Source organism: Esox lucius, chromosome 10 (assembly GCF_011004845.1).
Source record: "Esox lucius isolate fEsoLuc1 chromosome 10, fEsoLuc1.pri, whole genome shotgun sequence".
NCBI lineage: Eukaryota > Metazoa > Chordata > Actinopteri > Esociformes > Esocidae > Esox > Esox lucius.
The window spans coordinates 19108374-19133074 of NC_047578.1; the positions used below are offsets into that span (position 1 = coordinate 19108374).

A 24701-nucleotide genomic window follows, 5' to 3' on the forward strand; every position below is an offset into this window, starting at 1 on the left:
ACGTGTTTCTGAGTGTCTAGCTAATACAGCAGCTCACATTTTCTAAAAGTTATAATCATATCCATAGGACTGCAACAGAAAGTCATCTGTAGGCACCAGGATTAGACAATAATGCACACTTCAAAAAGGTACCTACGGAATCTTTGAAGTGTTGAGTGTAATCCATAGAGTTTGACAAAAGGGCACATGTGCATTATGGCTTTGAAATGTAATGCCCATGCTGTCACAGTAATAATGTAGGTCTGGAAAACTGTGAACGATAACTGATTACTGCTAATTATCTCTGCTCTCTATCTCCTCTCAATCTGAACCAGTAATGTAGACAACTTATTGTACATGCTTTAAAGTATAGTGGAGGTAAAACGACCCGGAGAATAACATTTGATATAATCACCAAATTAGTTGGCTTAGCTTGTATGACACTGAATGTGTAGACAAGGAGGTAATGTTCCGCTCTTCTATCAACAGATCATTGAAAAGACCTGTTGGTGGCTTTACATACCAATTCTGATGCAGCTGAGTTAAAACAAAAACAACTTCACAGTTGAATTGATGTCAAGGGTTAGTTTGTGATTTGGAAGTCTACTTGAAATGAATACGCAAGCACTGCACATTCTTTGGAAGGATACATCATGATCTTACAGGACATGTTGAGTCTAAAGTAGTTCCGCATAATATGAAAGTGAAACCAAACAGAAATACAGAATGACTTTGACTATACAATGAGGTTATATTGAGACCTTTGAAAACTTGTGTCTACAATACAGATTGATTGATTGATCCAAAGATGGTTATCCATATCCTACCGTGGAACTTGACCCTTGTCTAATGATTTGACATTTGTGCTCAAAAGTTTGCATGCCCTTGGAGAATTGGTAATATATATACCATTTCTAAAGAAAACATGAGTGAGCAGGAAAAACACGTCTTTTATTCATATTCAACTGTAGGTCATTACAGAATGGCACTATCATAAAACAAAACATAGCAAGAAACAAAAAACTGCATACCCTTAGTTCTAAATACTGTGTATTGCCCCCTTTTGTATCAATGACAATGTGCAGTCTTTTGTAATAGTTGTCTATGAGGCCCTGAATTCTTGCAGGTGGTATAGCTGCACATTCAACTTGGCAAAATGCCTCCAGGTCATGCAAAGTCTTTGGTCATCTTGCATGAACTGCATGTTTGAGATCTACCCAGAGTGGCTTGAGGATATTAAGGTCAAGATACTGTGATGGCCACTCCAGAACCTTCACCTTTTTCTGCTGTAACCTCTGGAGGGTCAACTTAGCCTTGTGCTTAGGGTCATTGTCGTGCTGGAAAATCCAAGAACGTACGATGCGCAGATTTCATGCAGAAGAATGCAAAATTGGCTGCCAGTATTTTCTGATAACATGCTGCATTAATTTTGCCATCAATTTTCATAAGATTCCCTGTGACCCCCAAAACATCAGTGAGCCACCACCATGCTTCACAGTGGGGAAGGTGTTCTGTTCACAATTGGCTTTGTTGATCCCCTCTCCAAACATAGCGCTTATGGTTGTGACCATAAAGCTGTATTTTGGTCTCGTCACTCCAAATTACAGTGTACAGCTGTGAGGCGTGTCAAGGTGTTGTCAGGCATATTGCAACTGGGCTCTTTTGTGGCATCGGTGCAGTAAATGCTTCTTTCTGGCAACTCGACCATGCAGCTAATTGTATTGTCATTTTGTGCTCTTTGAAACAACCACACCGTCTTTTTCCAGAGCAGCCTGTTTTTTTTTTCCTGAGGTTACCTGTGGGTTTTTCTTAGTATCCCGAACAAATCTTCTGGCAGTATTGGCTGAAATCTTTCTTGGTCTACCTGACCTTGGCTTGGTATCAAGAGATCCCTGCATTTTCCACTTTTTATAAGTGAACAGTACTGACTGGCATTTGCAAGGCTTTGGATATCTTTTTATATTATTTTCCATCTTTATAAAGTTCCATTACGCAGTTCTTGTTACGCAGGTCTTTTGACAGTTCTTTTCTGCTCCCCATGGTTCAGTATCTAACCTGCTCAGTGCATCCACATGACAGCTAACAAACTCATTGGCTATTTACAGTGGGGAGAACAAGTATTTGATACACTGCCGATTTTGCAGGTTTTCCTACTTACAAAGCATGTAGAGGTCTGTCATTTCTATCATAGGTACACTTCAGCTGTGAGAGACGGAATCTAAAGATCCCGAAAATCACATTGGATGATTTTAAAATAATTAATTTGCATTTTATTGCATGACATAAGTATTTGATCACCTACCAACCAATAAGAATTCCAGCTCTCACAGACCAGAAGCCCTCCTGTTCTCCACTCATTAACTGTATTAACTGCACCTGTTTGAACTCGTTTCCTGTATAAAAGACACCTGTTCACACACTCAATCAAACAGACTCCAACCACTCCACAATGGCCAAGACCAGAGAGCTGTGTAAGGACATCAGGGATAAAATTGTAGAACTGCACAAGGCTGGGATGGGCTACAGGACAATAGGCAAGCAGCTTGGTGAGAAGGCAACAACTGTTGGCGCAATTATTAGAAAATGGAAGAAGTTCAAGATGACGGTCAATCTCCCTCAGTCTGGGGCTTCATGCAAGATCTCACCTCGTGGGGCATCAATGATCATGAGGAAGTGTCACGTAGTTAGAGATGGAGACGGAGGCAAGTGCAGAAGTTCGAAGGGTTACCCCTTTTTTATTAAACCAAAAAACAACGAAGAACCTAAACTGAGTGCCGGGCACTACGATAATTCCAATGGGGCAGGAGCACAGGAGCACAGGAGCACGACAGGTGTACATAACATATACACACACAATGACCAACCAGGACAAGGAGAAAAGGGCTGAACTAAATACACTGAGAAACGAGGAGAACAGAAACAGGTGGGGGCTAAAACACAGGTGAACTGAATATACCGTTGAACAGAAACAGGAAAGACCATACAAGGACAAGACAAGGACACACAGAAAACATGAAGTGGAATGGCCCCTTCTGGAAGGGACCATTACAGTACCCCCCCCCAAAGGCGCGGACCCCCGGACACGCCCAAACGCCCAAAGGGGGGGACGGGCAGGGCACCAAGGCGGAGACACGGCCCCAGGATGGGGACCAGGGACCGGAACATAAGGGAGACCCCCAGCAGAGCCCCGATCCGGCGGGGCGTCGGGAGCCGGGGTGACCGGCGAAGCGTCGGGAGCCGGGGAGGCCGGCGGAGGTTCAGGAGCCGGGGAGGCCGGCGGAGGTTCAGGAGCCGGGGAGGCCGGCGGAGGTTCAGGAGCCGGGGAGGCCGGCGGAGGTTCAGGAGCCGGGGTGACCGGCGGAGTGTCAGGAACCGGGGAGGCCGGCGAAGGTTCAGGAGCCACAGAGACCGGGGGAGGACCGGCGGCCGGGGGAGCCGGCGAAGGTCTAGGACTCGGCGGAGGGTCAGGAGCCGGCTGAGGGTCAGGAGCCGGCTGAGGGTCAGGAGCCAGCTGAGGGTCAGGAGCCGGCTGAGGGTCTGGAGCCAGGAGAGCCGGCTGAGGGTCTGGAGCCAGGAGAGCCGGCTGAGGGTCTGGAGCCAGGAGAGCCGGCTGAGGGGCTGGAGCCAGGAGAGCCGGCTGAGGGGCTGGAACCAGGAGAGCCGGCTGAGGGCCAGGAGCCGGAAGAGCCGACGGAGGGTCGGTGGCCGGCGGAGCCGACGGAGGGTTGGTGGCCGGCGGAGGGTCAGAGGCCGGGAGAGCCGACGGAGGGTCGGTGGCCGGCGGAGGGTCAGGCTGAGGAGCAGGAGCCGGCGGAAGAGCCGGCGGAGGAGCAAGGGCCGGCGGAGGAGCCGGCTGAGGAGCAAGGGCCGGCGGAGGAGCCGGCTGGGGAGCAGGGGCCGGCGGAGGAGCCGGCTGAGGAGCAGGGGCCGGCGGAGGAGCCGGCTGAGGAGCAGGGGCCGGCGGAGGAGCCGGCTGAGGAGCAGGGGCCGGCGGAGGAGCAGGGGCCGGCGGAGGAGCCGGCGGAGGAGCAGGGGCCGGCGGAGGAGCTGGCTGAGGAGCAGGGGCCGGCGGAGGAGCCGGCTGAGGAGCAGGGGCCGGCGGAGGAGCCGGCTGAGGAGCAGGGGCCGGCGGAAGAGCCGGTGGAGGAGCCGGCTGAGGAGCAGGGGCCGGCGGAGGAGCCGGCTGAGGAGCAGGGGCCGGCGGAGGAGCCGGCTGAGGAGCAGGGGCCGGCGGAGGAGCCGGCTGAGGAGCAGGGGCCGGCTGAGGAGCAGGGGCCGGCTGAGGAGCAGGAGCCTTCCTGGGGCGGCTCGGGCGGACCCTGGGCAGCAGGGGGAGCGGGCGGACACTGGGCAGCCGGGGGAGCTGGCGGACACTGGGCAGCCGGGGGAGCTGGCGGACACTGGGCAGCCGGGGGAGCTGGCGGACACAGGGCAACAGGGGGCGCTGGCTGCCTCTCCAGGGCAGCAGGGGGCGCTGGCTGCCTCTCCAGGGCAGCAGGGGGCGCTGGCTGCCTCTCCAGGGCAGCAGGGGCCGCTTTAAGGCCAAACTCTTCTTCCAGGAGCCCGAGGAACACTTCAGCGGACACACACGGGATGTGCCCTTGGTCCCATAGCTCTCCTGCCCACTCGAGTGCCCGACCGGTGAGCAGGGAGAGCACCAAGGGCTCAAAGCCGGTGGCGAGACAGCTGTTGTTGCCCTGAAGATACTGAAAGACCTGCTCTAAAAAGGGGAGTAACCGTTCAGGGGAGCCGTTGTATCTATCGGGCATGGGTGTGTCCACTACAGGTGAGGGAGCAGGGAGTGGGACGGCAACAGGCTGCGGAACAGGAGCAGGGGCTGGGGCAGGTAGCGGAGCTGGAGCAGGGACCGGGGCAGGCTGTGGGACTGGAGGAGGGACCGGGGCAGGCCGCGGGACAGGAGGAGGGACCGGGGCAGGCCGCGGGACAGGAGGAGGGATCGGGGCAGGCCGCGGGACAGGAGGAGGGACCGGGGCTGGCCGCGGGACAGGAGTAGGGACCGGGGCTGGCCGCGGGACAGGAGTAGGGAGCGGCCAGCCTGCTACCAAGCCAGCCCGCTCTGGGAACCTGGGGAATGAGACCGGGTGCCGACCGGAATGAGTCTCTGGTGGTCAGTTCTCTGGGTCGGCTTTGCCGTGGCTGACGCGGTGACGGCCACCGGGGGATCCAGCGGTCCAGGGGGTGACGGTAGGGGTCCTCGGAGTCTGAATCCGGCCATCCGAGGAGTTCCCCTACCGTCCACTTCTGCTGCCTCCTTTTTGGTCGGTTGGTCATTCTGTGACGTAGTTAGAGATGGAGACGGAGGCAAGTGCAGAAGTTCAAAGGGTTACCCCTTTTTTTATTAAACCAAAAAACAACGAAGAACCTAAACTGAGTGCCGGGCACTACGATAATTCCAATGGGGCAGGAGCACAGGAGCACAGGAGCACAGGAGCACAGGAGCACAGGAGCACAGGAGCACAGGAGCACAGGAGCACAGGAGCACAGGAGCACAGGAGCACAGGAGCACGACAGGTGTACATAACATATACACACACAATGACCAACCAGGACAAGGAGAAAAGGGCTGAACTAAATACACTGAGAAACGAGGAGAACAGAAACAGGTGGGGGCTAAAACACAGGTGAACTGAATATACCGTTGAACAGAAACAAGAACAGGAAAGACCATACAAGGACAAGACAAGGACACACAGAAAACACGAAGTGGAATGGCCCCTTCAGGAAGGGACCATTACAGGAAGGTGAGGGATCAGCCCAGAACTACACGGCAGGACCTGGTCAATGACCTGAAGAGAGCTGGGACCACAGTCTCAAAGAAAGCCATTAGTAACACACTAAGTCGTCATGGATTAAAATCCTGCAGCGCACGCAAGGTCCCCCTGCTCAAGCCAGCGCATGTCCAGGCCCATCTGAAGTTTGCCAATGACCATCTGGATGATCCAGAGGAGTAATGGGAGATGGTCATGTGGTCTGATGAGATAAAAATAGAGCTTTTTGGTCTAAACTCCACTCGCCGTGTTTGGAGGAAGAAGAAGAATGAGTACAACCCCAAGAACACCATCCCAACCGTGAAGCATGGAGGTGGAAAGATCATTCTTTGGGGATGCTTTTCTGCAAAGGGGACAGGACGACTGCACCATATTGAGGGGAGGATGGATGGGGCCATGTATCGCGAGATCTTGGCCAACAACCTCCTTCCCTCAGTAAGAGCATTGAAGACGTGGCTGGGTCTTCCAGCATGACAATGACCTGAAACACACAGCCAGGGCAACTAAGGAGTGGCTTCGTAAGAAATTAAAGACTTCTACATGCTTTGTAAGTGGGAAAACCTGCAAAATCAGCAGTGTATCAAATATTTGTTCTCCCCACTGTATTTGGTATGTTGTTAGAGCATCTCCAAATGTAAAGTCTAGAATCAAGACTTGACTTGTGCTTTGATTAATGATGCAAACACATTATCTAATGACAAACAGCTGTGACGCTAATTGTCCAATTTGCAATCCTAAAATGGGGGTGGGGGGGAATATGTACAAAACCTTCAGCCCGGGTGATGGACGAGTCCACCTCTGAGCCCTCATCCTCTGCTTCCTCAATGGAAGACGTGACGGCCGGATTGAGGAGATCCTCAAAGTACTCCTTCCACCGCCCGACGACATCCCCAGTTGAGGTCAACAGCTGGCCACCTCTACTGTAAACAGCATTGGTAGGGCACTGTTTCCCTCTCCTGAGCCGCCGGACGGTTTGCCAGAATCTCTTCGAGGCCAGCCGAGTTTTTGCCTCCACAACCACCCGGGCTGCCGTCCGCTTGGCCTGCCGGTACCCGTCAGCTGCCTCAGGAGTCCCACAAGCCAACCAGGCCTGATAGGACTCCTTCTTCAGCTTGACGGCATCCCTTACTTCCGGTGTCCACCACCGGGTTCAGGGATTGCCGCCTCGACAGGCACTGGAGACCTTACGGCCACAGCTCCGAGCGGCCGCTTCGACAATGGCGATGGAGAACATGGTCCACTCGGACTCAACATCTCCAACCTCCCTCGGGATCCAGTCGAAGCTCTGCCGGAGGTGGGAGTTAAAGATCTCTCTGACAGGAGACTCGGCCAGACGTTCCCAGCAGACCCTTACAGTCTGTCCAGCTTCCTCCCCCGCCATCGGATCCAACTCATCACCAGGTGGTGATCAGTTGATAGCTCCGCCCCTCTCTTCACCCGAGTGTCCAAGACATACGGCCGCAGGTCAGATGAAATGACAACAAAGTCGATCATCGACCAATGGCCTAGGGTGTCCTGTTGCCACGTGCACTGATGGACACCCTTATGCTTGAACATGGTGTTCGTTATGGACAAACTGTGACTAGCACAGAAGTCCAAAAACTGAACACTGCTCGGGTTCAGATCAGGGGGGCCGTTCCTCCCAATCACGCCCCTCCAGGTGTCACTGTCGTTGCCCACGTGGGCGTTGAAGTCCCCCAGTAGAAGGATAGAGTCCCCAGTCGGAGCACTTTCCAACACCCCTCCCAGAGACTCCAAGAAGGTTGGGTACTCTGCACTGCCGTTCGGCCCATAGGCACAAACAACAGTGAGAGACCTATCCCCGACCCGTAGGCGCAGGGAACCGACCCTCTCGTTCACCGGGGTAAACTCCAACACATGGCGGCAGAGCTGGGGAGCTATACGCAAACCCACACCAGCCTGCCGCCTCTCACCATGGGCAACTCCAGAGTGGTGAAGAGTCCATCCTCTCTCAAGGACTGTGGTTCCAGAGCCCATGCCGTGCGTAGAGGTGATCCTGACTACCTCTAATCGGTACCTCTCAACCTCACGCATGATCTCAGGCTCCTTCCCCGCCAGCGAGGTGATGTTCCACGTCCATAGAGCTAGTTTCCTGTGTCCAGGGATCGGGTTGTCTAGGCCCCCGCCTTCGACTGCCGGCCAATCCTCCAGTGATTTCTAAATGGTTCTTCCAATATGGATAAAAATACTAAGGCAATCAGTGATTTAACACCATATTAATTGAATCATTTAAAATTTTAAGAGTTATAATACAAATCCTTTAATCCTACCTCTCTCAGAAATCATTGCTCCTTCTTTGGGTACATGCCCTTAGATCCTGTCATGGCCCAAACTGACCATAAAGGGTAGGTTCTGGTGTGGAATCCAAAATGAGTAATTAATGTAAAATAAACTCCTAATATTGTTACACATCCTGACAGAAGATTCCAGTAGGTTTTGTAGGTTCCAGAGCTTTCTTGAGGAGCCAAGAGGTCAACATTGCTAGTTTGCAATTAGTAGCACTGTCACTATCACCAACATTCGCATCATTATAATCAACTTGTGTGATGTTAGATGTTTATCACACTCATCTGTTTCCCGTTCCCACTGATTACAATGGACTCTGTTTCCCTTGTGCCTTTTTTGCTATTATTTCCATGTCACCAAGCTGCGAGTACTAGAATTTGTGTTGGGAAAATAAAACCCCTTATCATATTTCCTGCGTCTGTTTCCAATCCCTACAACACTGTGACGGTAGGGATATTGACCATTGTTCATTCCATTTTATGTGGAGTTATTGCAAGCAAGTTTCTAAATATCTAGATTTGATATATTTTAGAATATCCAGTTTGTAAATATACAGTATGGATTCTGTGACATCTGCTCCGCGTGGCACCGCGGCTCCCCTTCCACTCCAGCGCTCCACCTCACCGGTGTGCTAGCCACCTGCAGGAGAGTGATGGCGGCAGCTCATCCCGAGGACGCACTTCTTTCCAATCACTCTTTAGTTGTGTTTATATCCTGTTGTTCACCCACCGCCCCTGACAGATTGTTATTTGTCTGTCGTGACCGTGTTGGTGCGCTTGTCAAGAACTTTAAAAGAACAGGTGAAAGAAGAACTATTGATTGCAATCGTCTATTTTGTTTCTAATTCCTTTTTGCCTCTCTTTAATGCACTCGTTGTACACGCACCATCATATTCTATGTATTTTGGGATATAAAGAATTTGCATTGATGATTGGTAGTATTTACTCTATGATTCATTGTTTCATGGAATTACCATTCTGTGCAATTGTGGTAATACAGGCTCATTGCTACACATGGAATATGAGTCAAAGTGTAAACAGCTGATACACCATAAAAATACATATCATCCATTAACATAAAAAAACAGTTTCTGTCAGAGTGTCAGGACTGACACTACCCCCACTGCCATGGTTGCAAGTAAAACAAAGAAGCTGGGGATGTTCATAGGTGGGTACTTCCTGGAAGGTATGTGAGGTGAAAGCCAATGACAAGCTTTGTTTGGGTTCATGTAGCCTACACTGAGCACTCCAAAAACAAAAATATATGGAAGCAACGCAAGAATATGACAATGCACAGACTACAACGTAGAAAATAATTTGATATTCTTGTTGATTTTATTTGTATGAGAGCAGATAGGTTTTAGGAAGGTTTCTCCAAAGTCTTGATTCCATTTCCTGCTGGAAAATAGTTTTACAACCTGGTGTTCTCTGCAAAATATAAAGAAAAACGAATGTGAATTGTGTTTAGTTTTTTTACCAAACCTAATGCATAAGCGACATTTGCCCGGAAGAAGCAATTATATTGCCTTTTAACTTGATGTAGCCTTGTGAAAACTGGTCAGAGTGTGCATATTATTGTTACAGCTAGTGCAAGCTAGCACAATTATAGTTTCATGTTCACTAGTTAGCCATCAGCGAGTCTCTGAAATATGGCAAAACATCTAACACAATAGATAGGTTTAGCTGTTTGTGTTCAATAGTTATGGAAAAGGCTCATGAACTTTATCCCATCTGAAACAAAAATCTGTGTTCATTGTTCCAGCATTGACAGTTGGAAGTGACACTGCTTCAGTCCAGTCAGTATGCTCATAGTTAGTGGTGACAGTGTCAGATCCTGATGAGGTTGTAGAACCAATAGTGCACCTTTAAAATGATGACCTAGCCAGAGGCATTCAGTTGCAAGAGGACAATACACCGAACCATATACAGTACATAATAGAAAAAAATAAACAAATAACATTAAACACTGTATACACAGATCACCCATAACATTATGACCACCTGGCTAATATTGTGTAGGTCCCCATTTTGATGCCAAAACAGCCTTTACCCATCGAGGCATGGACTCCACTAAACCTCTGAAGTTGTGCTAGGGTATCTGGGACCAAGATGTTAGCAGCAGATCCCTAAGTCATGTAAGTTGCGAAGTGGGGCCTCCATGGATCGGACTTGTTTGTTCCGCATATCCCACAGATACTCGATTGGATTGAGATCTAGGGAATTTGGAGGCCAAGTTAACACCTTGAACTCGTTGTTGTGTTCCTCAAACCATTCCTGAACCATTTTTGATTTGGGGCAAGGCACATTATCAATGCCATCAGGGAATACCGTTCCCATGAAAGGTTACACATGGTCTGCAACAATGCTCAGGTAGGTGGTATGTGTCAAAGTAACCAAGGTTTTGTGCCAAGGTTTCCTAGCAGAACATTGCCCAAAGCATTACACTGCCTCCGCCAGATTGCCGTCTTCCCATAGTGCATCCTGGTGTCATGTGTTCTCCAGGTAAGTGGAGCACAAGAAAACATAATTCATCAGACCAGGCCACCTTCCATTGCTCCGTGGTCCAGTTCTGTTGCTTACATGCCCATTGTAGGCACTTTCGGTAGTGGACAGGGGTCATCATAGGCACCCTGACTGGTCTGCAGCTACGCAGCCCCATATACAACAAACCGTAATGCATTTTGTGTTCTGACACCTTTCTATCAGTACCAGCATTAACTTTTTCAGCAATTTGAGCTACAGTAGCTCATCTGTTGGATCAGAGCACACGGGCCAGCCTTCACTCCCCGCATACATCAATGAGCCTTCACCGCCCATGACCCTGTCGCTGGTTCACTTATTTTCCTTCCTTGGACCACTTTTGATAGGTACTGACCACTGGAGACCGGGAACACCCCACAAGGGCTGCAGTTTTGGAAATGCTCTGACCCAGTCGTCTAGCCATCACAATTTGTCCCGTGTCAAAGTCGCTCAGATCCTTACGCTTGCCCATTTTTCCTGCTTCTAACACATCAATTTTGAGGACAGAATGTCCCTCCCTCTGACAGGTGCCATGATGATGAGGTTATCAGTGTTATTCACTTCAGTCAGTGGTCATAATGTTATGGCTGAACAGTGTACAAGAGAATAGACAATTAAAATTACATTTCTTTATTGACCGTTGTCCTATTGAATTACCGTCTTGATATTAAAGGGAATCTTGCAGAATTTTTGAAAACTCTTAATATGCTGAAGAATAGTCCTTCTTCTTCTGTGTCTCAACATATCCATTACTGATACAAACATGTTATTATTTATTATTGATTATCTGTCAGAAACTGTGCAGGATATCTCTGAAAACTATGGCTAATCTTATTGTTTTCACAGTTTACAGAAAATGAAGTCCCTCATACCTTGCCCTCCTTACTATAGGCTCAAGAAAGTCCAGTGGGGCTGAAAAACTAAAGCTTTACTTCAATATGCAGCATTATTTTCTGTTGGCTCCGTCGAGTTATTACTTCTCCATTACCGCGAAGACTACTAACCTAGACCTTTTACTGCATATTTTCTAAATTATCATGTCAAGGAAAAAATCTGCAATTACAGGTAAATACAATATTTATCTCTAAAAACAGGGTGAAGATGAGACAAGACGACCATAGTTGGTTTTGTCGGAAGAAAGGCTTCTCCGTACGATTTAGAATAGATCTCTTTAAAACCAGCACTGGGTTTCCTAATTACTTACATTTAATTGCCTTTTTCCCAGCATTGTTTTGTGTTTAAACCCTTGTCCTGTGGAGTTTCCCAGATCTCTATTAGATTTTAACAAGAGAGCAATCAGACACCAATACTGTACATTCCTGTAACTCTCAGCTAATTGTAGTGTAACCACAACAAATGCACTCATATCCCATTAAGGTTTTTAGTGTTCACCCCTTTTGGCAGTGATTGGTTGTTTTTCCAGTATATGTTGAATACTGTTTCATGCTCATTTGTCAGCGCCTGGCTAGAGAAAACGCACACATGTTCTAATCTGCTGGTTTTGAAATATGCTGGGATTGCTTGTCTCCCTCAATCAATTTAAAAATAAATCTCTGAACTAAGTGCACAAGATAGCTCTGAAACAACACCGCACACTAGCATTCATTCCTATTTAGGCTTCTGATTTAGCCCTGAAACAGTAGTCCTCGCGATTATTTTGGGAACTTTATTTTCCTAATCATCTTCATAGACTTTCATTTCATCCAAGATACACATTTTCTGTTTTGTTTCCATAAATATGATCAAGTTTTGTTTTCACTAATGTTTAATATCTTAACCTAGCACCCACAGTAACCCAAACATCTGTGCTTCTGCACAGTTTTCTGGGGACATTAGGTCATAAAAAACATTGTTACTGTTTTTGACATCTGTTATTCGAGTGGGCCCTGGAGAGTTCTGCCCAAGAGAGCAGAACATGTAGTAAAACTCAAATTGAAACAGCATAAAATTATGTCCTACAGCTAAACATTGCATAGATTCGTTTAAAATAGGTTCAGAAACATTACATTTGCTTGCAGAAGCCCTCCAATCTGTGTTTTAAAACCAACAATCAAAATAAAATGATTTATTTTCAGTTCCTTCAGGAAAATAGGGGCTCCAAAGCTTTTGTTCCAAAAAAAAGCCCAACTTCAGTTCAGGAAAATGGAGAAGAGGTGAGAAGTTCTTGTAGTGTTTCTATGTTCTATGCCAGCAGATAACAAAACCAGCATGGGAGGGTTTAACTGAGTGGATATACTGCATTAGCTATAATTAGTTCATTGACCTAACATTTGTTTATGTAACAGCCAAACAGGTCTTTCAGTGGAAGCAGCATTACAGAATTGTAAGCACACCGGAATTTATACAGCTCTCATCTTCCCTGGTATTCTCCATTGGTATGATATTTTCACAGTAAGACTGTATCTCATCATAACACATTTTATTATTTAACGGACATAATCAGTGTCAGTTGATAGATCAATAAAGAGTAGCAAAAGACATATTGGAATTTGCTGGGATTTGACTAATTTGAACACATTTGACCTGGAAAATGTGAATGCAAAAAATGCTTAAAATCTGCAACAACAATTACAATTTTGAGTGGTGTAAGATGGGGAATTGTTACTAGGCCAATGAAGTAAAAAATCCATGTGGACCTTTGTGACCTAGGAAATGTGTGATTATACTTTCTCAAATTCGACACAACAAGCAGTCTACTTAGAAAAGCTATAGATATCAAACATAAGCAAGACATAGATAGGCAGTCCAAATAGTAATGTTATGATCTTACCAGCAGACAATCTACAGTAGGTTTGTGTTATTTGTACTTTGTAGGGAAACACACGCAAGACAAAAAGGCAGTCTGTTTAGTTAATGTATAGGAACACAGGCAAAACAAAAAGGAAGTCTGTTTAGTTAATGTATCGGAACACAGGCAAAACAAAAAGGAAGTCTGTTTAGTTACTTTAGTTACAGGCTGTCAAGTCTCTTTTTGTTACAATTTAGTATTTTTTTCATTGCTGTTTCAAACATTTGCTATTTAATATTTATGTTTATGTATAAATTAAATGCATATTAAAGATCATTTCAAGGCCTTCTGTGAATGGCAGCAGTGGGGCGCGTCTTTATCCGTAGAAGTTCTGAGATAGGCCTGGTGCTTCCCTGATAGAAATCTAATCCAGTGATCCACTCTACATCTCTGACACGTGATTGGTGAAACCACAGGTGGTCTTCGACCCAAAGAGATGCAGTGTCACGGCTCTGTGAATGTATAACAGCAAGTGGATCAGGGACACATACTGTATCTCTTACTCCTTCAGTGCTGCTGCCTAAACCCATTTCACATCAAGGTACACTAGATGACCACTGAAAGAAAAACCAAGCCATGTTTCTGTAGAAGGTCAGAGGAAATCTAGAATCTCAGACATGCATTAATACAAATCATTTGTGGAAGCTCTAGTCATTTTACAGTTTTCTTTTTACATTTTATACATTTTGCCGACACTCATCCAAGGTGACGAACGTACATAATTGATTGCATATATTTAGTACAATAACAGTTTTCTGTTACAGCTCTTAAGTAACCAAAGAGTCTGTAGACAGTAACTATGCAGGTGCCTATACCAGGCAACGGCCTCTTCACTGTCCTGTTAAAGTGAATAGGTTAGTCTTATGAATCTTATGAATAGTACTGTATGTGCTTAAAGACAAGCACATTGTTTGGTAAACCACCACAAGTAGGCTTCCCAACAACGTGCGGAGGGAGAATGATGAGGTACTGTAAGGCTACCCTGTCCAACATCCTGATCATGTACCCAGATGGTGCTGAGCCAATTTGAACAGCTGGTATGCTTCAATCAAGAACTCTTGCAATGATGCGTATATTTTGTTACTTAAGACCACTGCACCATACTTGGAAGATTCAGACTTGTTCAGTTTATCTTGTTAGTGTTGTTGCTGATTAATTGTTCCGTATTAGTTTTGTTCATTTAGTTGGCTTACATTACAGTTCTCTGAGTTGTCCCATCTGTGTGGTATCAAGAAGGAAACGGTCTGGAGTTCATTGTTACAGCTGCTGACTGGTTGTGAGTCCTTACAGCTTGTGAGGACTGCAAAGTAATGGGTTGGGATTGGAATATTTGTATCTGCTACAAACCTTAATGAATGCAAGAAAGAAAAAAACATGGTTAAGACTGGACAGCATTGGCAACCTCTGCCCCACACACATTTGACCAAACAACATCTTTTATTACTGCTTTTTGTGACATTTCTTAACTTTGCTTCCGGTCATTTCCTTGGAATATTTCCCATTTTACAACATCCAATTGACCCTTCTTATCATGACAAACAAAACCTCACTGTTGTATTTGGTCTTGAGAATCAAACTGGCCATCATAGTTGTAATCAAATGCTGGGCCTGTCACCACATTAATGCCATTGTACTGTCTGGCATATTTCTTCAGCAATGTAGACTGGAAGTAATCCCAGATCCCTATGAGAAGAAACATAACTATTAATAATGATACAAATGCTCTGGAGTTTTCTACAGGTTCATACATTTTACCAAAGCAGTGAGAGGTCAAATAAGGGTGAGAGGTAGAAAGTCAAGCTTAAGTGAAGCTGAGAGCCAGGCTGAATTTCAAGAAATGTGTGAAATAAGGGGAGGCACATAAGGGAATAAGGATGAAAGAAAGCAAAGTCTTTGAGGTGCATACATACTCTTGAATTCAGGGAACATTGGAACAACATTGCTCATCAACAGGCCGTCATACTCCTCCTCTCCTGCCTTTTGCAGATCTGGGTGTTGCGTTAGAAATAATACAGATGAAATATAAGTGCCTCAATGACATCACAAGTATGATTATTTAGATAGCTGGTTGAGTCTGTAATTATTTTAGGGGAAGGTTGGTGAGTTTCCGTCTGCTTTTTTTTGTCCAAGGCTGATATTGAACCATCACACGTACTGGGAGGGTAGAGGAAACCGTGGGTAATGTTCCCAGCTTTGTCATATTGGTCACATCTGGGACTTTTTTTGGCAGGGATGCGGACATCAGCCCTCAGGCAATCTGGAGTCACTCCCGGTAAGGTGTCAGTGTTCTCCTAAAGGATACAAACAAAGATTTTTAGGATTTATTAAAAAGGTCCTTCCCGGAGACCATGTCTCCACCCACATCCTTTTATGGACTAAGGAAAGACTCTGTTCCTTGTACTAATATTGTTATAAATCATTATTTATCACAAGTCTTGAGTCAGTCATCCTGTGTAGATGATATCTGAGAGGTATTGCATGACTATATCATTTGATGCAAATACTTTTGCGGTGGCTGACATGTCCTGACTTACTGAAGCTGAAGACTCTTACCACAGAGCAAGCAAGTTTATTTATGTAGCACAAATCATAAAAGCAATTCAATGTGCTTTACAAAGAAAAAGATAAAAATACAATAGAATGAAAACAAACACTAGAATAGAAATAAAACATAGAATAAGAAAATAGATATAAAATAAAAACAAAACTGGTAGATCTGTAGTAGATTCCATGAGGAAGCTATAAAAGCTGTAAGGCTAACAGTGTGGTTAAGTTAAAGCACTCAGTCATAAGCATGTGAAAAAACCTAGATTTAACCTAGATTTTAAAATGGATACGTTTAGGGCACGTCTAAGATCTTCTGGTAGTTCATTCCAGTTGTGTGCAGCATAACTGATAAATGCAGCTTCGCCATGTTTAGTTTGGACTCTGGATCTGAGCCCTGCTCAGATTATAGTCTTCAAACATATCCGAAATTTATTTTGGGCCTCAACCATTCAGTTCTTTATAGGCTAAAAAACAGACTATCTTGGCGAAAAAGGCACCAGCCGGGAAGGTCCCCAAATGGCTTACAGCAACTCAAACTGTTACAGCACAGTGTTCCCCAGATGTGCATCAATAGTCAGGGTGCTTCGCCAATGGCCTTCCTGGAACAGTGGAACAAAGGAATCATGTGGTTCAGCTAGTTTGCCAGAAGGTACGTGGGAGGCTCTGAGACTAAGTGGAAGAAGATTCTATGTTCTTTTAAATGTAGCTTCGCCATGTTTAGTTTGGACTCTGGGCTCTACTGGATCTGAGCCCAGCTCGGTTTATAGTCTTCGAACATAGCCGAAATGTATTTTGGGCCTCAACCATTCAGTTATTTATAGGCTAAAAGCACCACCTTACAATCCATTCTGTAACTGACTGGAAGCCAGTGCAAAGATTTAAGAACCGGAGTGATGTGCTCTGTTCTCTTAGTCCTGGTTAGCATTCTAGCAGTAGCATTCTGAATGAGCTGCAGCTGTTTTATAGTATCTTTGGGGAGTCCAGCTGTGACGGCTGCTCTGCGTGTTGCTGCATGCTCTCTCCTTCTCTGGGAGCTGGAGCAAATGGCTGGGGCTGAAAAAAAAGGCAGCAGCACACCCCAAACACCCGTTTTCAGTTAGCAGTTATAATGTCTATAGTGTTCTCATTTTAACAGCGCCTCACAGGATACTCTGTCCATGTAGTTTGTGACCCTGTGGTGCTGTGTTTTTTGTTGGATAAAGAGAAGAACATTATCCATTTTGTCTGTGTTATTTTGTTACTTTAGTTTTTGCCTCTCCATTACGCATTCGCTACCCTCGTACCTCACGACAGTTAGCCCTATATTCTGGACATATTTTTAAGATAATAGAATGCTGTTTTGGTGACCACTTTGATATGACTGTTGATTGTGAGATCTCAGTCTATCAGAACACCAAGATTACGCCCTAGGTCCCTGGTTTTTTGGGCCTGAGAATCCAGCTCTTTACTAAATACTTGATTTTTGTTGCCAAACACAATAATCTTTGTTTTATCTTGGTTTAATTGTAGACTATTTTGGTTCATCCAGGTATTTATGTGCTCTATACAGTGACACAGTGAGTCTATTGAGCAGTTGTCATACGGTTGGAGAGCCATGTATTTTTGAGTTTCATCTGCTTAGCTATGGTGATTAATGTTGTTGTTCTGTAGAATTTGGCCCAGAGGTCTAACGAATGTGTCTAATCATTAGCATTTGATCTATTACATGTGAAATCTAAAAATAGTGAACTTTGGATGAAAAGGTAATGACTTTCTTACAGGTTTTTCCACGGTGAATGAGTTCCATACTGGCATCAGTGATCTCTTGCTATAGGCGTTGACAAAGCCATGATGATACAGTAGGCAGTAGTCTTCAGTGGGTTGCAACATTTTTGGTCTGCCAAACAAAGTGTGCTTCCGCTCAGCAGCAGCCACTGAAAGTGAATTCATAGATGTGAATGAAAATAAATCCTGATATTGCACAATTCACCTACCCATGTTATATGAAGCATAATATGTAGACCTACAGTATATAAACCAGTTAATTTAGTTCAACAAGGACATTTTGTGGAAGAGCAGTATTTTTTGCACTATTGAAGTTATGAGCAAGTTGATGAACCCATTATCTGATATAATAACTGATTGTTAATCAATCAAATATTCTGAGAAAAATAGGTTCATAGTCTCTCTCTAATATTTACCTTCAACTGCTGTAAGATTGAGACGACTATTTGGATTTGTTCCATTCTGGAAAAAAGTTAAAGAATATAAGAAAATGTCAAAGCATTGAATAACCCCCAGAGCACAGTAGTCCATTATTAAAGGGAATAATGAAAAATATAACAACAAATCTGAAATTGTTTGAAGTAATCATTGGAATGTCTCTATTTCAACTATTTCAATAATGGAGAGCATGGCCATGCTAGTGCAAGTGCAGTGTTAGTGTTATGTAATGTAAGTCAGATGACTTGTTCTAACATCTCTTACAAACATCTGGGTCTCCCTGAGTGAGATAGTTGTGTGCATAGAGAGACAATCCAACAGTTACTTAGACAAATCATAGATATTAATTATTATTCCCCTTGATGAAATGGACAGAATGGGGCACAAATGTGAAACTGTCTGGAACAGGCCTTCCACAAAAACTGAGTATCTAGGTGAAAAGGGCACCAGCTGGGTATGTCCCCAAAAGGCCTACAGCAGAGATTTACAGTACAGTGTTCCACAGCTGTGCATCAATAGTCAGGGTGCTTCGCAAATGGCCTTACTGGAACAGTGGAACACAGGAATCTTATGGTCCAGCTAGTTTGCCAGAAGGTACATAGGAGGCTCTGAGACTAAGTAGAATAAGATTCTGTGGTCATGAAGCCAAAATAGAATTTTTTGGTTTCAAGTCTAACAATGCACATCATGCTGAGAACCCCGTCCCTATTGTAAAGCATGGTGGTGGCATGGGATGTTTCTTTGGATCGGGGTGGAAAGCTTGTGAAGATACAGGTGCTGGTCATAAAATTTGAATATCATCAAAAAGTTGATTTATTTCTGTAATTCAATTCAAAAAGTGAAACTTGTATAATTTATACATTCAGTCCACACAGACTGATATATTTCAAGTGTTTATTTCTTTTAATTTTGATGATTATAACTGACAACTAATGAAAATCCCAAATTCAGTATCTCAGAAAATTTTAATATTGTGAAAAGGTTCAATATTGAAGACACCTGGTGCCACACTCTAATCAGCTAATTAACCCAAAACACCTGCAAAGACCTTTAAATGGTCTCTCAGTCTAGTTCTGTAGGCAACACAATCATGGGGAAGACTGTTGACTTGACAGCTGTCCAAAAGACGACCATTGACACCTTGCACAAGGAGGGCAAGACACAAAAGGTCATAGCTAAAGAGGCTGGCTGTTCACAGAGCTCTGTGTCCAAGCACATTAATAGAGAGGCGAAGGGAAGGAAAAGATGTGGTAGAAAAAGGTGTACAAGCAATAGGGATCACCACACCCTGGAGAGGATTGTGAAACAAAACCCATTAAAAAATGTGGGGGAGATTCACAAAGAATGGACTGCAGCTGGAGTCAGTGTTTCAAGAACCACCACGCACAGACATATGCAAGACATGGATTTTAGCTGTCGCATTCTTTGTGTCTAGCCACTCTTGAACAAGACACAGCGTCAGAAGCGTCTCGCCTGGGCTAAAGACAAAAAGGACTGGACTGCTGCTGAGTTATGTTCTCTGATGAAAGTAAATTTTGCTGGTCCCAGTCTGGAGGAACAGAGGAGAGGCACAGAATCCACGTTGCTTGAAGTCTAGTGTAAAGTTTCCACATTCAGTGATGGTTTGAGGTGCCATGTCATCTGCTGGTGTTGGTCCACTGTGTTTTCTGAGGTCCAAGGTCAACCCAGCCATCTACCAGGAAGTTTTAGAGCACTTCATGCTTCCTGCTGCTGACCAACTTTATGGAGATGCAGATTTCATTTTCAAACAGGACTTGGCACCTGCACACAGTGCCAAAGCTACCAGTACCTGGTTTAAGGACCATGGTATCCCTGTTCTTAATTGGCCAGCAAACTCGCCTGACCTTAACCCTATAGAAAATCTATGGGGTATTGTGAAGAGGAAGATGAGATACGCCAGACCCAACAATGCAGAAGAGCTGAAGGCCACTATCAGAGCAACCTGGGCTCTCATAACACCTGAGCAGTGACACAGATCGACTCCATGCCACGCCGCATTGCTGCAGTAATTCAGGCAAAAGGAGCCCCAACTACTTTTCAGTTGGCCAATTTTTTTTTATTGGTCTTAAGTAATATTCAAATTTCCTGAGATACTGAATTTGGGGTTTTCATTAGTTGTCAGTTATAATCATCAAAATTAAAAGAAATAAACACTTGAAATATATCAGTCTGTGTGGAATGAATGTATAAATTATTCAAGTTTCACTTTTTGAATGGAATTACTGAAATAAATTAACTTTTTGATTATAATACAATTTTATGACCAGCACCTGTAAAGGGCAAAGCGCAGGCCGTAAAGTACACAGAAATCCTGGAAGAAAACCTGTTGAAGTCTGCAAGAGACCTGGGACTTGAGAGAACATTCATCTTCCAATAAGACAATTACCCCAAACATACAACCAAAGCCATACTGGAATGGCTTGAAAACAAAAAGTAAATGTCCTGAAGTGGCACAGTGAATGCCTGGACCACAATCCAAATCAGAAAGAGTGGAAAGATTTGAAAATAGCTATAGGTCCCCATCCAACTCAATAGAACTTGAACAATTCTGCAACGAAAAATAGGCAATAACATTGTATAGTAAAATATTTCAAACCCATCTTGTGATAGCTGAACCTTAAAATATGTGACATATTAATTGTGTAAAAGACAATGTACAGCTCATTCTAATCTAATGTTGGGTATAAAATCTTATTTCTTAAGAGAGTACCACTGATGGCTTTCATCTAGTATTTTTGTCAGATTTGCGTTTTTGGAAATCCGCTGTCTGTCTTTCTAAATGAATTGTCGAATTCAGCGTCCTTACTCTTTCCACTTTCAAATATCATGGACAGGGACCGGCACCAACCGAGTGTAGATTTGTGACTGCAAATGTAACAACATTAATCAGTAGGTTAACAGAAGGCTTGCCAAGACAAACTCAACCGTCTACTTTGTTGCAATGTCACAGTGGGTCAACATACTGTAAGGCCTGCCAAGACAAAGTACATGCCCACTGGTTTTATCATGTGAAATGAGATGCCCCAACAGGCAAGTTTCAAAGCCATTGAAAATAATATACAGTGGATATAAAAAGTCTACACACCTGTTAAAATGCCAGGTTTTGTGATATAAAAGAATGAGACAAAAATAAATAATGTCAGAACTTTTTCCAATTTTAATGTGACCTATAATGTGATCAATTCAATTGAAAATCTAACTGAATTCTTTGAAGGGAAAAAATGAAATATAAAAAACTTACAATAACCTGGTTGCATATGTGTGCACACCCTCTTATAATTGGGGATATGGATGTGTTCAGAATTAACCAATCACATTCAAACTCATGTTAAATATAAGTCATTACACACCTGCCATCATTTAAAGTGACTCTGATTAATCACAAATAAAGTGATTGAAATGTATCAGTCAGGAGAAGGGTACAAAATAATTTCCAAAGCATTAGATATACCATGGAACACAGTGAAGAGAGTCATCATCAAGTGGAGAAAATATGGCACAACATGACATTACCAAGAACTGGACATCCCTCCAAAATAGAGAAGAAGACGAGAAGAACACTGGTCAGGGAGGCTTCCAATAGGCCTACAGCAACATTAAAGGAACTGCAGGAATTTCTGGCAAGGACTGGCTGTGTGCTACATGTGACAAAAATATCCCGTATTCTTCAGATGAATGGGCTATGGGGTAGGGTGGTAAGACGGAAGCCTTTTCTTATAAAAGAAAAACATCCAAGCCCGTCTGAAGTTTGCAAAAACAAACATTAAGTCCCCTAAAAGCACGTGGGAAAATGTGTTATGGTCTGATGAAACCAAGGTTGAACTTTTTGGCTATAATTCCAAAAGGTATGTTTGGCGCAAAAAAAACACTGCACATCACCCAAAGAACACCATACCCACAGTAAAGCATGGTGGTGGCAGCATCATGCTTTGGGGCTGTTTTTCTTCAGCTGGGTAGAGGGCATTATGAACAGTTCCAAATACCAGGGAATTTTGACACAAAACCTTCAGGCATCCATTAGAAAGCTGAAGATGAAGTTCACTTTTCAGCATGACAACGAACCAAAGCACACAGCCAAATCCACAAAAGCATGGCTTCACCAGAAGAAGATTGATGTTTTGGAATGGCCCAACCAGAGCCCAGACCTGAATCCAATTGAACATGTGTGGGGTGATCTGAAGAGGGCTGTGCACAGGAGATGTCCTCACCATCTGACAGATTTGGAGCGCTTTTGCAAAGAAGAGGGGCAAATATTGCCACGTCAAGATGTGCCATGCTAATCGACTCCTACCCAAAAAGACTGAGTGCTGTAATAAAATCAAAAAGTGCTTCAACAAAGTATTAGTTTAAGGGTGTGCACACTTATGCATCCAGGTTATTGTGAGTTTTTTACTTTTTATTTTTCCCCTCAAAGATTTCAGTTTGTTTTTCAATTGAATTGTTCACATTATAGGTCACATTAAAGGTGGAAAACGTTCTGACATGATTTATCGTTGTCTCATTCTTTTACATCACAAGAACCTGGCATTTTAACAGGGTTGTGTAGACTTTTTATATCCACTGTAAACCTTGAACGTAGCCATTGTCTTTTCCTTTTCCACTGAAAAACAATGTCTCTATCAGATCTTGCATCATTGCCTTTCCTTACAGTGGCTTAGCCCAGTGGAATGTGTAAGGGACAGGATCACATATATCCTAGAATCAACTTTACATCTGATTATTTTAGCATACATCTTATACTTCAGCTTCACTACATACTTTGCATTGCCTTGTCATCAGCATTTTTTCAACATGACGTTCTACCTGCTACTGAATACACTTAGAGCAGGGAGGACAGCAGAATGGTTTCTGGGATAGAAGGACAGGTAGGAGGCTCGAACTGGCGGGATAAGGCATCAGCCTTGATATTTTTCTTTAATTGTGTAATTGTGAAGAATATGGCCTAGCGAGCTTATCAAGAGTTCAGTCGTTTGGCACTGTGTAGATATTCCAAAGTATGATGATCAGTGAGGACCCGAAATGGATGGTGAGCTCCCTCTAACCAATGATGCCATTCTTCCAGGGCTAGCTGTATGGCCAGAAGCTCTCTATTACCGACGACATAGTTTCTCTCAGCGAAACAGCAAAAGAAAGAAGGCAAAGGGGTGTTGTTTTGGAGGGGTCCCCACCCGCTGAGAGAGGACAGCCCTAACCCCTACCTCTGATGTGTTGACCTCCAGTACAAACAGGAGTGTAGGATCTGGCTGACAAAGAACGGGAGCCGACGTGAACAGGCATTTTAATGCATCAAAGGCATCGCGTTCGGACCCTGTCCATTGGGGAGACTGGCTTTTTTGGGGCCACAGTTGCACTGAAATTCCTAATGAAGCATCTGTAAAAATTGACGAATCCCAGGAAGCGTTCTAACTCCTTCACTGTCGAGGGTGTAGGCCAGTTACGAACCTCTGTAATCTGGCCTTCATCCATGTTGACCCCTCCAGGTGTAAGTACGAATCCTAGAAAGGTGACAGTAGGAACGTGGAATGCACTCTTTTTGGCTTTAAACAAGAGACAGTGTTCTTGGAGTCTCTGGAGAACTTGTTGGACATGTTAGATGTGATCAGACATGGAATGGGAGTAGATCAGATCCGTGAAGACCTCATTCATGAACGCTTGAAAGACTGCAGGGGCATTGGTTAATCCGTAGGGCATCACAAGGTATTCAAAGTACCCTCTAGCGATGATGAAGGCCGTTTTTTATTCGTCCCCTTCTCTGATGCGAATAAGATTGTAAGCACTCCTGAGGTCTAGTTTGGAGTACATGGTGGCTTTTCCTATTTGCTCCAGAGCAGCCGGAATCGGAGGCAGAGGGTATCGGTTTTTGATGGTGATATCATTGAGGGCGCGGTAGTCTATGCACGGGCAGAGCCCTCTATCCTTTTTCCCTACGAAGAAAGACTGGAGGCGGCAGGAGATGTAGACGGGCAGATGGATCCCGAGGCTAGAGCCTCGTCTATGTAAGTATTCATGGCTTCGTCTTCTGGGATGGACAGTGGCTAGACCCGACCCTTCGGGGGTGATGCACCTGGTAATAGATTGATCGTGAAGAGGAGTTCACCCTTCCCCCACGAGATGGTAGGGTCATGGAGACAAAGCCAAGGGTGGCCGAGGGTGAGGGGTTCCTTGGGAGAAACGAGTACCAGCAGTGAGATGGATTCAGTGTGCAAAACCTGATACTCGATGGCTCTTTTGTAGCAGCGCCTTTACAGTTACTAATCAAGTGACACTTCTGTAATCAATTACACTGTTGTATGTACATGCGTCATTAAGAAACAATGCAGATCACCCAGAACAATCATACATAGAGGTAATGGGTACTACCAAGGAGGAGCATGTGCAGTTCAGGGAATCAACAGGGTCAAGTGTCACCAGAGGGCACTGCCCAGGGTTTGTCTCCTCGGCAGGGTGGGTAGGAAAATACCAAGGAGTTCTCAGGAGATGGTTCATACTGCCATGGCTTCCATTGTTAGGGGACGGGGAGATCTCCAACACATCTGAAAGGGTTGCACA

The 24701-nt window shown here is 44.7% G+C and overlaps 1 protein-coding gene across 1 annotated transcript in view; it reads right to left on the reverse strand.

Annotated features, from left to right (window-relative positions):
- Nucleotides 1-13426: 13426 nt before the first annotated feature.
- The window catches only part of LOC105028040 (venom phosphodiesterase 1), a 29031-nt gene continuing 17756 nt past the window's right edge, over nucleotides 13427-24701 (reverse strand). The window contains exons 18-25 of the mRNA XM_010900478.4: nucleotides 24513-24685; nucleotides 18110-18155; nucleotides 17688-17842; nucleotides 15538-15673; nucleotides 15293-15370; nucleotides 14933-15065; nucleotides 14576-14729; nucleotides 13427-13834 (exon numbers count right to left, since the gene is read on the reverse strand). Coding sequence (XP_010898780.1) covers nucleotides 13661-13834; nucleotides 14576-14729; nucleotides 14933-15065; nucleotides 15293-15370; nucleotides 15538-15673; nucleotides 17688-17842; nucleotides 18110-18155; nucleotides 24513-24685 — 1049 coding nt within the window. The 3' untranslated portion in view covers nucleotides 13427-13660. The remainder of the gene's footprint in view (nucleotides 13835-14575; nucleotides 14730-14932; nucleotides 15066-15292; nucleotides 15371-15537; nucleotides 15674-17687; nucleotides 17843-18109; nucleotides 18156-24512; nucleotides 24686-24701) is intronic.